General features: G+C 32.4%; 1 protein-coding gene across 5 annotated transcripts in view; it reads right to left on the bottom strand.

Annotated features, from left to right (window-relative positions):
* The window catches only part of Fsd1l (fibronectin type III and SPRY domain containing 1 like), a 76236-nt gene that overhangs the window by 43404 nt on the left and 17757 nt on the right, over window positions 1-15075 (bottom strand). For 4 of the 5 annotated variants that reach the window (XM_013360509.3, XM_021729398.2, XM_021729399.2 and 1 more), the window contains exons 3-5: window positions 12121-12252; window positions 9163-9264; window positions 2956-2978 (exon numbers count right to left, since the gene is read on the bottom strand). In XM_013360509.3, coding sequence (XP_013215963.1) covers window positions 2956-2978; window positions 9163-9264; window positions 12121-12252 — 257 coding nt within the window. Of the gene's footprint in view, window positions 1-2955; window positions 2979-9162; window positions 9265-12120; window positions 12253-15075 lie in introns of those variants that run through there. The other variant, XM_078047906.1, reaches the window with a different exon arrangement.

The following is a 15075-nucleotide window of genomic DNA, read 5'->3' as shown; positions in this document are numbered from 1 at the left end:
AATATGAAACCTACAAAATCTATAAAACTTGATTTAATCACTATAAGTACAAACAAAAAGAATGTCTACCAAAAGTGGATTAGAAAGGTTTAGCAAAGCCTAAAACAAAACTGGTTCCTAGTCAATGAAAACTTAAAAGTTCAAATGAATCAATTCAAATGTGCAACAATGCTACACTCTTTCAATATCTTTTATTTTTAAACTGAATATATTTAAACAAATGTGCCTCAAAGCCCAAATTACAAATCTCAAATTTCTAAATCATCTCTAGAGATTCATGTAGTTAAGCATGTTTCACCTTGACTTGCTTAGTTTACTTCTAATAGTATCAGCTGAACTCAAGGATGGCTTCCTTCTTTTTGCAAAGAGAAAGCAACTATATAAAACACATGAACACCTTTAATTTTCTCAAACAACCTAATTTGCCTCTCCCCTTCATGAACCTTCTCTTCCAAGAACCAATAATGCTCTCCCTCCCCCCACTTTTTTTTGTGGGGGGTATACTGGGAATTGAACTCAGAGGCACTTTACCACTAAAGCTACATTCTTCATCTCTTTTTAATTTTTTTTTTTTTGAGACAGGGTCTCGCTAAGTTGTGTAGAGCCTCATTAAATTGCTGAGGATGGCCTTAAAATTATGATTCCCCCTTTTTCAGTGTGCCATCACACCCAGCAATAATTCTCATATTCTCTCTCTCTCTCTCTCTCTCAACTAATCATCTTCCAAAATTACCAAGTTCCCTAAGTTATACTCCAGTGATTTTAAATTTTTGGAAATATGCCATGTATTACTTCTCAGTCTTCAGTTTTCCTTTTCACTCCTGCCATTCTTTTACCTTAAATCATAGCAAATGATACTAAAGTTTCAATATACTTTTAGTTCACTTTTAAAATTTTTAGTGGGATTTATTGTTACATCTTTGTACATGCACATAATACAACAATATAATTTGGTCATTTTAAAAAATTTGATTCCTTGCTCAGATTTTTAAACTCTTCCTTAAAATTCATCTTTACATAAGAGAATAATCCCTTCTTAGCTTGATGAAACAAGATTTCATTATGACTATATTTTAAAATTATTTTCATACTACAAAAGGTAATGATGGAATTCTAGAAACTCGTTTTCTGAGAGATCAGAAACTATATTAGGGAAATCTGGGTTTTATGAAGCTAAAATCATGTTTAAATAATTAAGCTAAGACCCAGAAACACTCCTCAGGCAGGAAGCAAATAGTTTGTAAGTAGCCAAAAAATAAAAAATATAGACTTTGAGCAAAACAAATTAAAAAGTGGAATTTTCCCTAACAGAAATAAGGAATCCTGGCCTGCTGGCTGAGAAGAGGAAGTAAAGTCAAGCTTCTGTGAAGAATACAGTCATGAAAGGTGCTCATAAAATAAAATTATGCCAAATCTGGACAAAGAGAAAGAGATCAGGAATAAGGAAAGAATTCTGGGAAGCACAACCATACAGAATCTTGAAATGAAGATTTTGCAAGGTCTCTCACAAGGTCTTTGGACAGCCCAAAGTCTGATTAGGAAGTGACTTCTAATACAAAAAATAAGGAACCAGAGGAGAATGTAACAGAATAGTAGCTACACAGTAAAAATAATCTAGGCAGGGTGGAATTTGGATTGCTCATAGCAAATTCCAGCAGATACAACTCAAATCTACTTTATTAATAAACTATTCTATTAGTCATTACTCATATTGCTAATGTTTCACCTTTGACCTCTCATAATCACATCAGGCATGGTGGCATGTACCTAGAATCTTGGAAGCTCAGATAGGAGGACTGCTTGAGCCCAGGAGTTTGGGTCCAGCTGGCCAACACAATGAGACCTTGTCTCTTAAAATAAATAATAAAATAAAATAAAACTTCTTATAATCTTTTTTCTATATCTCAGATGTATAAGAACAACCTATACCTTTAACTACTACCTGATGTAAAATATAAAAGATAAAAAATTAATATTTGTGCTAAAAATGCTTTTACTACTGTGTAAATCTTGCCTCTAGTCAAATTAAAAAATAAGAGAAACCAGATTTGAAAATTCCTGCAAATATTAACAATGGCTACACTGATTTTTTTCATACAATCCAAAAGGAGTATTTTCATGAATTATCTGATGAACAACAATTTAATATAAGATTCAGAGTAATGTTTGAAGAGCTTTGCCTTTCAGAAATTCTTATGATCCTCAGATGAAGAACCTTAAGTTATGTTCTCTCTACAGACAATGCTTAATGACTGGTCAAGCAGACCAAATCCATTCCTGCTGTGTGAACACAATCCAAATGTAGCCAGCAGCAATTTAAGCATTCTGATGTATTCATTTCAACAACTACTAAGTTCTCTTTTTTATTACTACCTCAACCAATGAGAAAAACATTCTAAACTAACATCTTTAATAATTTTCTCTTCCCACAGAATATAAACTAGATAGTGATGGCATTAGAAACAGAAAGAGATGGCACCAGGAACAGGATAGAATGAGAATACAAAGGTGTTAAAGAGTGAAGTATGAGAACTTTAGCTATTGAGGACTTATTTTAAAATACTGTGACTTCTCTGAAAATAAGATCTGCTTATATTTAAATCTAAAAAACAATGAAAATGCATTCCAGGAATACTTATTTTTAAATTATTCAAAATAGTACCCTCTCCACTAATACAACTAGTCAAGAACTTTTCTAAAACTAACTATATTATTATACCAGAAATGAAATTCTTTTGGAAGCACATAATTGTCCACAACTATGTTCTTGAAACACATTTTTTAAAATAATCTTACTGATTATTCCAAGAGGATATAGAGATATCTTTATTTTGTAAAAATACTTGGCCATTGGGCATTTTTATTTAAACCAAAATTCTAATAAAAAACTATTTCTGAATTTCATTTCTGACTTCAATATTGATACTTAAATAAAATATAGTTTTTATACCATACCTATCCTTGATCTGTCTGGCAGCCTTGAAGCAAATCAGGGAGAAGAGAAAGAAGGTAGTTAGTGCTTTTCATGCGAGTTTCAATGGCAGTGACATGCAAGAAAAGTTAGGATATAAACCCTGCAATAGATTAGTTGTTCATATTCACCAAAACATAAATTACAGAAAATCTGTACAGTTTACATAAGTTTGCATGATGTGATGTTAGAACTTAATAGAAAAACCAGACCCCATATAAATCCCTTAAGAGGAGAAAAATTTAACACTCCAAACTAATTCTAAATGACTTTAAATGTTTTTTCTTACCTTAAGGTCATTAAAACACACCTCCATTTCATTCAGTCTGACATTTTTCAACTAGAATAAATCTCTTTATGGAACACACATTTCTGTGCATCCTAGTGATTTTCTTGTACATGTCAAATCTGTTCTTTAATTTTTCTTTAGAGATGTTTGAGTAGATAAGAACTTTGCATTCTAGAGTTTGCCTGCTAATGTACAAAACTAGGCTGCAGCTTACAATCTTTTACCCCAAAGAATTAGGTTGTAGTGCCAGAAATTCAATGAGGAGGGACCAGAGAAGTACTTCTAGAAATGGGGTCTTTCTTTCCCTCAGGTGATTTCACAGAAGCTGCAAACTTTAACCTATTATACATGTGTCTTATTTTTTTTAGGTACAAGTTTAAGAAGGGGACAGAGTTATAACTTGGTGTTGATCCAATCATGGAAAAACAATGAAAATGAAAAAAGTATTGGCCTTTTACATCTGTATACAATATAATATAGCCAAAAGTTTTCTCACACTATTAAGCACAGTTAATAATATATCAAAGGTAGAACATGGCCATTTTGCTGAAAACTCTATCCCTAGTGCCTAGCATAATGCCTGGTGTGCAGTAATAGTATTATTTAATTAAATTTAATGTTAATTAGATGTAATAGTATTATTTAATTAAATTTAATGTTAATTAGATGTATATAGCAATGCTTCTTTGGCCTTTCTCCTTCAATTCTAACCCTGATTCTACTTTTGGTCACTTTTATAATCACCCTAAAATATTTTAGTCTGAATATCACTGAGATTTCAGAGATAATTATGTTACACAGTTCCAGAACTACCATTATCCAACTCTGCAACCTTGTATACTAATCATTTTATTTCTTTACTAAGGGATTTTGATCCTTAATGATTCTAAAAGTTCTTTCCAAGGTCTTTATTCTACAGCAAACAGTCCAGTTCTGTGGAAGGCATCTATATGTGTTTGAAGACATGAAACTAGTTTGGTACCAGGGATAAGAAATGTAAAGAAAGTTAATTATACTGATTTTTAAAAATTACTATCATAGCTAGAATTACAAAACAAAGATCTTAAATACAAGGGAGGAAAAGAGGGGACTCCTCTATACCTGATATTTCTTTACACATGGAGGAAATGCTATTAGCATTACTCCTTTAGCCTTTCTAGTCCCTCATTTCTTCTTGGTAAGTAATATGACTTATTTGATTATGAGTTTGAAAGGACAAAATAGAAATGAGAAGTTCAGTTTCTTCCACTTTTTCTGGCAGTTTGTTTGCCCACAGAGAATACATGTTGTGTTCCTTCCCTCTCTGCTTTCAGTTTCACTGAAAGAGGACTCCCCACCCACAGTAAACTGAGGTAGCCACTGCTGAACAAATGTGGGAGGGCTAGTCTGTCTAATTCTGAGATTCAATACTAAGAAACTTGCCCAATGGTATACCTCATATTATACAATATTATATCATCAGCATTTGGCCTTTTATCAGTTTTATTGTTTTACCTTAACTCCTAATTGGTTGTGAACTTGGTTGGAGGAATGCTACTTATCAATCTCCCTTATATAACCCAATGATATGAAGATCATTACTACTTTTTTAAACTGACCACGATGATTCTTTTTTATTTCTAGTGTTGCTTAATTTAGTGAATCATTTTTCGTGTTTGTGTGTATGTGCACATATGCATGCATACAAAGTTTTTATGGTATTATTACATATATCACACTGTGAAAAAACAGTAAAGGAATAGTTGAAAAGTCAGATAATCTAGAAAAAGGGTTGTCTTATATATTTATATGTTGATAAAATTGAAAATTCTGTGACTCCTCTTCCAAAGGTTCAAATTTTATTGTATGTATACTGTATGAAGGTAGAACTTAAGAAATTATAGCTCAGCTGGTAGAGTGCTTGTCCTGCATGCACAAGGCCCTGGGTTCAATCCCTAGCACCATAAAAAAAAAAAAAAGAAAAAGAAAAAAAAAAAAAGAAAGAAATTATCTTGTACAATAAGAAAAGTTTTGAAATCTAAAGATATTTTTCTAAAAGTGTCCAATTTTAAGAAATGTCTTAAAATGGAAAATAAATTTTTTCTAGAATCTCTTCTCCCAAAGCAGAAAGCTAACCAAAAAGATACATATTACTACACAGCTTGATTCCTCTATTTCAATTTCAAGAATGATAAATTTTATTAATGAAGAATTAAGCATCTGTTTAATAAGTACCAACTGATCCCAGGATTTACCATAGCTCTGCTGCTAGCATATTTATTTTTTAATCTGCATAACTCCATTTAAGGAGTTATGAAGAAGTCTCAGTAAATGCTTAAACTTATTTTAGGTTATGGAATTGTATATCACTGGAAAGCTTCTAAGAAGCATCAGTCATTAGTTACATCACTACTCAACATCACTATTTAAGTCTCTGAAACAACTCATTACTTCTACATTTATTCGTAATATTATCATTTTTGTCTTGTTACACAAAGGGGAAAAAAAGATAGTTTCAAAATACTATTTTCCTTTAGATAAAAATCATCTTAATTCTAATGAATCCATACATCAAAAGTTTTGTATTTTTTTCACATATATTTATCTGTTCATAAAAGAACTTTTAAAAATCACAATTGTTTGAAGTATTTGTCACAAAATCACAGTAAATAACTTGAAACAAACTTTGAAACTGAGGAATTCATATAAAGGTGAAAACTATAGATTGAGCTATACATAATAAATATTTGTTTTAAAATTGCCTTCAAAATGAAAGAATGTTGTTGAAGGTCCTCTCCTCTCCCAGCATTCCTGACTTCAGCCTACATGAGTAGCTTCTGCCAATAATTTTCCCTTGAAAGTGCTGCGTGAGTTCTTTCCTTGTTTTCTCCTCCCAGTGGCCAGAGCCTGACACTTGCTGAACAATATTCCAGCAGTGAGTTATTTTGAGTTAGAAGAGAAAAATATATTAAACCCACTTTAATGTATTTATCTGTGGTAAAATGCAGAAGGCACTGCTCCCCTTTTACCCTACTCTGCACTTTTTATTCTACTGTGGGCACTCATGGGTAGGAAACAATTTGCTCACTTCTAGTCTGACAACTGCATTGTAATGAGGTGGCAAATTTATTACATTGACTTGGAAACTGTTCTGCTGACCCAACTCTTTTCATAGGGAGAATTCAAGGTATACATTCAGGGTTAAGATAAGAATATCACCTGAAGAAAAGGATCCAAGCAGTGTTCCACAGGCAAGTTATTAGCAGAGAAGTCAGATTTGGTAAAGCTTTGGCAACTTGTTCATCCAGGAATAAACCTAATAATTTGTATCCCATTTGCTGGTGATCATTCTGCATATACTTACTATTAACCAAACTTCTAGTAGTTTTTTTTTTAAGTAAAAATATGTTCAAAAATCCTATCCTATTTGTGCTATTTCTATTTGCTTACTTTGAGATTGTATGATGGTGGTGAACAGAGCAGCTTCATGCTGAGGTAAGGTAACATGATAATGTAAATATTAGTAGTAAGATACTCTTAAAGATAAGAAGTATGATAGGACCCGTTGCCTGGATTTTTCCTTAATCATTTGTTTTTGTCCCCATGAACTATTCATATTAATTTGATTTAAACACTTAAATATTCACAAATAGTATGCCTTAAAAGAATTTCTTTTTCCAGATATAACAATATGCTATTGGTCTAATAATTAATCTTAAAAGTCCTCTCCTTATTTTGTCAACAACTATGTGTTTGAAGCAGGCCTATAGACCACTGCAGATGAATAAGGAAGTGATACTAAGAAAATAACTTCAAGCAGTTAAGAATTTTTCTTGAATAAACTCACATTTCTGGTTAGGAAAGACTGACAATTCATTTCTTCACCTCTCCAAATGGTTTAAGATACAAAGAAGTACTATAAAATGCTGGGAGAAGAGACCAAATTAGATAATGAAAAAACAAAGTGGCATATTAAGAAAATATTTTTAAACCACAATGTGATTTATCAGAACCTTTCCAATTTACAATTTTTGGGAAAAAATTTAACAGAAACAAAGCTAGAAAGAACAAAGAAAAGAGAAAGAGAAATGTGCAGCATTTGAGAGGAAGAGGAGAGAACTATACTGAAAATGTCAACAGAAAGAGAAACTTGAAATAAACAAACATTTATCACAGTTTTTTCCAAGTAATAGCCCTATTTAAACACAACTGAGTTCTTGTGTTCACATTTTTTAGTTTTCCTGTCTTCTTCACTCTAGGACTAACTCCTGCTGTTAGGATTACATTGGCCAGAAACAGCTACCCTACTCCACCAGAAGGGGAATCTGTCGACAAGCAGGAATTATTTAAAAAAAAAAAAAAGGAAGAAAAGAAAGAAAAAAACCCTAAAAATTAGAAGAACCGTGTTCAAATTAATAGTCAACAGACTCTGAGTCATCATTGTGAATAGCGAATATAAATTCCTGTTCATGAACTCCATGACAATGATTTTGATGACTCAAAACATTTTTTTTTAACTTTCTGCATGTTTCTTGGCTATGTTCCAGATATTTAAGTTTATCACGTGAATGCCCTGTATATAGGGGACATCTCATACTACTAAAGTATTTTGAAGTAAGAAAAAGTTTCCTCATAATTCCTTTTCACAGCAAGTCCTACCAAAAACAAAGGTAAACTTTTTACAACTCACCTACAAATCTAACAATTAATTAGTGTAGTAGTCTACTTTGATTTATGTTGTTAAAAGGATAAATTGATTTTTAAAGTTCATCTTTAAATCTTTGCATTTTTAGAGTAAAAATGTTATCAAGGAGTTTTTTTCTACCTCAAGTTCACAGGAAAGTCATAGAATTAAAACACTGACTAGATAAAAATGGACTATAAAAGTACCTTTCTAACATTAATACAATTCACTGCCTAGTCCACAAATAGGAACATCAAACTTAAATCTAATCCTGATAAACTATACAGTAACATTTTGTTAATTATATAGTTTAATTTTCCCTTGTTCATATCTTGTCTTTGCTAATTCTACATCCTTGAGTTTTAAATTGATAAACTGAAAATCATTTTAAAATCACCCTATTTAAAATAAGTATAGGAGCTGGGAATGTGGCTCAAGCGGTAGCACGCTCGCCTGGCATGCGTGTGGCCCGGGTTTGATCCTCAGCACCACATACAAACAAAGATGTTGTGTCCGCCAAAAACTAAAAAAATAAATGTTACAGAATCTTTTAAATGAGAGACTCAAAGTTAAAACAGAAGCAAGCTACCTCTTTATTCCTTTTATTTTTATTCAAACCATACCCTTTAACAAGGACCTATTTTTTCATGTTTTAATAAAACATTCAATTACTTAGGCTAAATAACAGGACATTTGTCTCCAATAAGAAGTTTCACAGGGTTACAATGCTTATATGTATCAATTGATAATGTTTTCCCAATCAACTCTTAGAAAACTAGTTTTGAACCACATCAATGGTAATATCAATCTTTCCCCGGTCATGAAAAGTCTAAAAGAAAGTTATGACTCCATTCAAGTACATAAGTACCTTTAAATAATTACCAATAGAGATATAACTAAAAGGAAAGTAACTTGATTCATCTGAATTGAGTAGTAAAGAAAAATTAAACTAAAATTAAACGTTTTATTAAATTTAACGTTTTCATGATCCCAAAGATACATACTAATAAGTGTCTCCTTTAAAACAAAGCAGCTTCAGAAGCTTGCATTTTAATTATCCAGAAATCCCACGCTTCTTCAACATTAGAAATGACTGAACAACAAAATGAAAAAAAAGGGAAAAAATAAAATAAATTAAAAAGAAATGAATAAACAAAACCAAAACTAAAGGAGTTAACTCCTTTATAAAGTGCATTAGAGTAAAATTTTTTCATAAGTTTTTTTTTTTTTTTTTTGTACCTTTGAAAAATCTTCAGGCTCCTTTATATCTAAGGACCTTGTCGCAAATTCTAGCAATTCTTCAGAATTCTCCAGGGCATTATTACATTGACTAAGCTGATTCTAAGGGGGAAAAAAAAAAACTAAATCATTAATATGAAGTTTCTTATTGCCATCAGAAATTTAAAATATACATTGTTATAATAAATTTATGAGTGATTTTAATAGCAGTAATGAAAAAAATTCAGAGAGCTGCTGAAGCAAGATAATCATGACCAATCATTGTATTCAATAAGTTTATATTATTTTAATACTTTGTATTTCTTTCCATAATTTATGTAAAGAGCTTAGCTTTGTATGTATAAAGATAGAATTTAAAACAAAAAAGAAAAGAATTATAAACTACTGGGGCCAAATTTATTTGAAGATTCTTCTCTATTAATAAAAGTAGTCAGAAAACTATCTACAATTTAAATTAAAATAACAATCTACCTTCAGACAACATCCTCTGTAATGAAGACTAAATTTCTTAATGATAACTATTTAAGCTAAAGTTTGTGAAATGAGGTGCAGGTACATTCAAGTTGAGCATCACTTATCACACTATTCAAGAAATGCATACTACTAAAATATTAATTAAAATTTCCAAGACTGGATAGCACAAGAACTACAATTCAAGTACCTAGAATTAAATAGGAATGAAGAGAAACAAAAGAGGTGAACTGTTATAGTGATATGCTCAGTCTTCATGCTTACATATTAATTCCACCTAATACAATCTCATTTAGTTTTCTCTTTCACTCTCTCTTCTTCCCTTCTCAATTGTAGGTCATGTGAAAAGATTGGTAGTGATTCCACAAACAGAGAAACAAACCAACTACTATGCTTTTAAATATATATAAGATTTTTCTTCAGAATATTTAACTAGTCTCTATTCCATATTCAAGCCTACTTATTTTCCCCTTAAGACTGCATTAAAAGCCATACTACCAAAAAGCAATATCCAGATTCAAAGCAATCCCCATCAAAATACCAATGACTTTCTTCACAGAATTAGAAAAACAAAATTTGTTAAATTCATTTGAAAGAAAGAGACCCTGAATAGCCAAAGGAATAATCAACAGGAAAAGAGATGCAGGACGCATCACAACACCTGATCTGAAATTATACTACAAAGCATGGCATTGGCATTAAAATAAACTGAAGACCAATGGAACAGAGTAGAAGACAGAGAAAAACCCACATACTTATAGCCATCTGATACTTGACAAAGGTGCAAAAAATATATTTTGAGAAAAGACAGACTTTTAACAAATGGTGCTGGGAAAACTGGACAGCTATGCGTAGCAAAATGAAACCAGATCCCTATCTCTTACCCTGCACAAAAGTCAAACTGAAATAGGCCAAAGACATAGGAATTAGACCAGAAAGTTTACAACTATTAGACGAAAACATGGGGTCAACACTCCATCATATAGATGTAGGCACCAACTTTCTCAACAAAACCCTTAAAGCTCAAACACAGGGGGAAATCTTCATTACACCACATATTGCAATACTGTATTTGTAACAAAAACAAAAACAGATAAATGGAACTTGCAATAAATTCTGATAAGGGGTTAATATCCTGAATGTAAGGTTATGGGATATAGCTCAGTACTACAGCCCTTGCCTAGCATGAGTGAAGTTCTCAAGATAAATAGTTAAATTAAAATATACCCAGAATGGGCTGGGGTTTGTAGATCAGTGGGAGAGTGCTTGCCTAGCATGTGTGAGGCACTGGGTTCAATTCTCAGCACCAACATATAAATAAGTAAAATAATGGTCCATTGACAACTAAAAGTATATTTTAAAAAAATATTTACCCAGGATGTATAAAAAATTCCTACAACTTAGCCAGACATGGTGGCACACACCTGTAAACCCAGAGACTCAGGAAGTTGAGGTAAGTTGCTGAGACCAGCCTTAGCAACTTAGCAACACTCTGTCTCGAAATGCAAAGTAAAATATGGGGGTGGAGAAAAACCTGAATAGGCATTTCTCCAAAGAAAACAACAGAGATGATCAACAATTCAAAAAGATGCTCAGCATCTCTAATCATTAGACAAATGCAAATCTAAACTGTAAAAAAAAAAAAAAAACAACTACTATCAAACAAAACAAAACAAACAACAACAACAACAACAAAAAAAAAAAACCCCAAAAAATAAGTTGGTGAGGTTGTAGAAAAAACAGAACTCTTATGTACTGTTGGTAAGAAGGTAAAATGGTATAGCCACTACGGAAAACAATATGAAATTTTCACAGAAAACTAAAAAGAGAACTACCATATGATTAGCAATCTGACTTCTGGATATACACCAAAAGAATTAAAGGAGCATCTTAGGTTTATACTTGCGCAACAAAATTCACCAAAGCATTATTCACAATAATCAAGAGGTAGAAATATCACAAACGTTGACAGACAGATGAATGGATAAAAGAAAATATGTACACACATGAAATATTATCCAACCAGAAATACAGGAAATCTTGATTCATGCTACAATGCAGATGAAACCTAGGGACATTATACTGAGTGAAATAACAGTATCACAAAAGGACAAACGCTTTATAATTCTACTCATGTGAGATATTAAGAGTAATCAAAACAATGGAAGAGGAAACAGTATGATTGCCAGGAGCTGGCAGGAGGGGAAAATAAAGAATTTTTGTTCAAGGGGCACAGAGTTTCAGCTTTGTAATAAAATTTAAAAGTTCTTAAGCTCTGTTACATGATAACATAATTACAACATTTAAAAAACATCTGAAAGTAAATTTTGTTATTTCTTAACCATAATTTTAAAAGGAAAGTTTGAGCAAAGTTAAAAATCATTCTTGAATAAAAGTATAGTTATACTCATAAATTCACTAATTTTTGCTTTCAACACATCAAGCATGAAATAGAATATTCAGACTTAAATAGCTGCAGGGTCTCACCTGTAACTCGTGTGATTTACGAGCTTGTTCTTGCTTGATACTATTAATCATACTTTCTTTTACATCATCCAATATAGAGTACAAACTATCAAATTCTTCATCTAACTCTGAAAGTATGTTAGAAGAATTTTCCTGTTTTAAAAAACAAAACAGAATGCTATTAACGAAAAGCCTTCAAACATTTAAGAACTGAAAGGTATACACAAAGGGGAGGACAGGTTTCTATTACAAACTGCCAAAGCCTAATGTAAAAGTAAAAACTTCTAAATTTCATTGAAGGCTTTAAAAAGAGATGAATACAAAAAGCTGGCTGCTAATGAGGAGGGTGGTATTTTAGCTATGCTGGAGTTAAACTGCCTTTTATGTACTAACCCAAACACTCTTTACTTTTATAAAACTGCTTCTACAGGACAAGAAATAGGTTGTTTTAAAGTTCCCAACTTTATCTAGACCTTCAGGCTCTAAGGCAGTTCCTAAGCCAGTGGTTCTTAACTTTTGAAGTATTAGCAGAATGACCAGCAAAGAATGTTTTATCATTTTTATTTATATATGACAGTGGAATGCATTACAATTCTTATTACTCATATAGAGCACAGTTTTTCATATCTCTGGCTGTATAAAAAGTATATCCACACCAATTTGTGTCCTTATACATGTACTTTGGATAATAATGTCCATCACATTCCACCATCATTTCTAAACCCATACCCGCCCCCTTCCCTTCTCCTCCCACCCTCTCCGCCCTATCTAGAGTTCGTCTATTCCTCCTATGCTCCCCCTCCCTAACCCACTATGAATCAGTCTATTTATATCAGAGAAAACATTCGGCATTTGTTTTTTTGGGATTGGCTAACTTCATTAGCATTATCTTCTCTAACTCCATCCACTGATCTGCAAATGCCATGATTTTATTCTCTTTTACTGCTGAGTAATATTCCATTGTGTGTATATGCCACTTTTTTGTAATCCATTTATCTATTGAAGGGCATCTAGGTTGGTTCCACAGTTTAGCTATTGTGAATTGTGCTTTTATAAACATTGATGTGGCTGTGTCCCTATGGTATGCTGTTTTTAAGTCCTTGCCAGTAAAGAATTTTAATAAAATATTGCAAAGAGTTTAATTCAGCAACTCTGAAGAACAGTTTGGGTATATAGGAATAGGGCTGATTTTGTGTAAATTTTAAAATTCTTTAGGTTATCTAAAACATTGCATTTACATAAAATATATAGAACTTTAAAGACTATAAGCAATTCACTACTAGATCCTATGAGATTTATCAAACATTGAATTTTGTGCCAGAAGGAATATCAGAAATGATCTCAGAATTTGTAATTGAACTCCTCCTGCACTTTACAAACTAAAATATAGATAAGTGACTTTTCCAAAGCTACACAACTAGTTGTAGCTGCATCATCAATAAAGCATTCCAAATCTAGACTTTCCAAAGTTCTTATTGCTTCATTAAGCAGGATGCCACTATTTTAACAAGAAATACCTTAAAATATTTGTGAAATCCCTAGATAGCAAATCCACCTTTGCAACAATTATGAGAGAAGAAATTCCCTTAAGGCATTTTTTCAGCTTTGGTAAGACATTCTATTAAGAGAAGCAAACTGGCATTGGTTAAGATGTATTGTAATATATCCAAACTTTTGATTATAATGTTTATAAAATCCAGACACCATCTCAATGGAGTCTCACAAAAAGTAGTGTTCACCATTTTTATTAGTTCATTTATAGAAGCAAAAACAAGCTTTGGAGAAGGAATGCAGAGTCTGGAAGGCAGAAGATTTACATCCCTCATTAACCACTAGTAACAGTGCAACCTTGTAAAAGCCACTTAAATTCCTGTGCCTTAGTTTATTTATCTGAAAAAAGGAGCTAGACTACTCTCTTCCTCTCAGTTACCAGTTTTATTGTCTCTTATCTACCATTGCTTATACCCTCATCTAGTGACAAGCCTATATAGAATAACTGTCCTTTTTGTTTGTTTGTTTTCTGGGACTTCCAAGAATTCTAGTAATTTGTTAATCAGAATAATAAGTTTGTACCAGCTCTAACTTAAAACATCTTTTTCCAGATGTCAAATGTGATGAGTCTTTTGTTCATTGATCAAGAGTTTCATACTCAACAGCTCTTTGTTTTTATTTTCTATGCTTTTGGGGTCCTTTCCAAAAAATTATTGTGCAGGTCAAAATCATAGCACTTCCTCCCTCCATTTTCTTCTAATAGTTTTACAATTTCGGGTCTTATGTGTATGTCTTTAATCCATTTTGAGTTGATTTTTGTGTACACTGTTGAGAAGAGGGTCTAACTTCACTCTTCTCCACGTGGATATCCATTTCTCCTAAAACTTTTATTATTTTTTAAAAAATTTTTGGTAGTTGTATATGGACAGAATGCCTTTGTTTAATTTTCTGTGGTGCTAAGGATTGCACCCAGTGCATCACACACACCAGGAAAGCACTTTGCCACCAAGCTACAACCCCAGCCCCCAACACTTTTATTATTATTTTTTTAACACTTTTATTATTAAAGAGACTGTTCCCCCGCCTCCAGTGCCTCAAATGGCCATAAATGCATAGGTTTATTTCTGGGCTTTCTATACTGTTCTATGGGTCAAATTATCTGTTTTTTTGTTGTTATTGTTGTTGTTGTTGTTTGTTTGTTTTGATACCAGGGATTAAATTCAAGGGGCTTTATCACTGAGCCACATCCCCAGGCCTTTTTATTTTGAGTTGGGGTCTCGCTAGGCTGCTTACAGCCTTGCTGAGTTGCTGAGGCTGGCTTCAAACCTGCAATCCTCCTGCCTCAGCCTCCTGAGCTGCTGGGATTACAGGTGTGAGCCACCAAAAGTGTTTGCATTTTAATATCAGTACTATGGTGCTTTGATTAAAATAGATTTATAGTTTATTTTGAAATCAGGAACTATTTCAAAGCCTCCAGAAATTTTT

Source organism: Ictidomys tridecemlineatus, chromosome 4, assembly GCF_052094955.1.
Source record: "Ictidomys tridecemlineatus isolate mIctTri1 chromosome 4, mIctTri1.hap1, whole genome shotgun sequence".
In the NCBI taxonomy this organism is placed as follows: domain Eukaryota; kingdom Metazoa; phylum Chordata; class Mammalia; order Rodentia; family Sciuridae; genus Ictidomys; species Ictidomys tridecemlineatus.
This window is presented reverse-complemented; position numbering and strand designations above follow the sequence as displayed.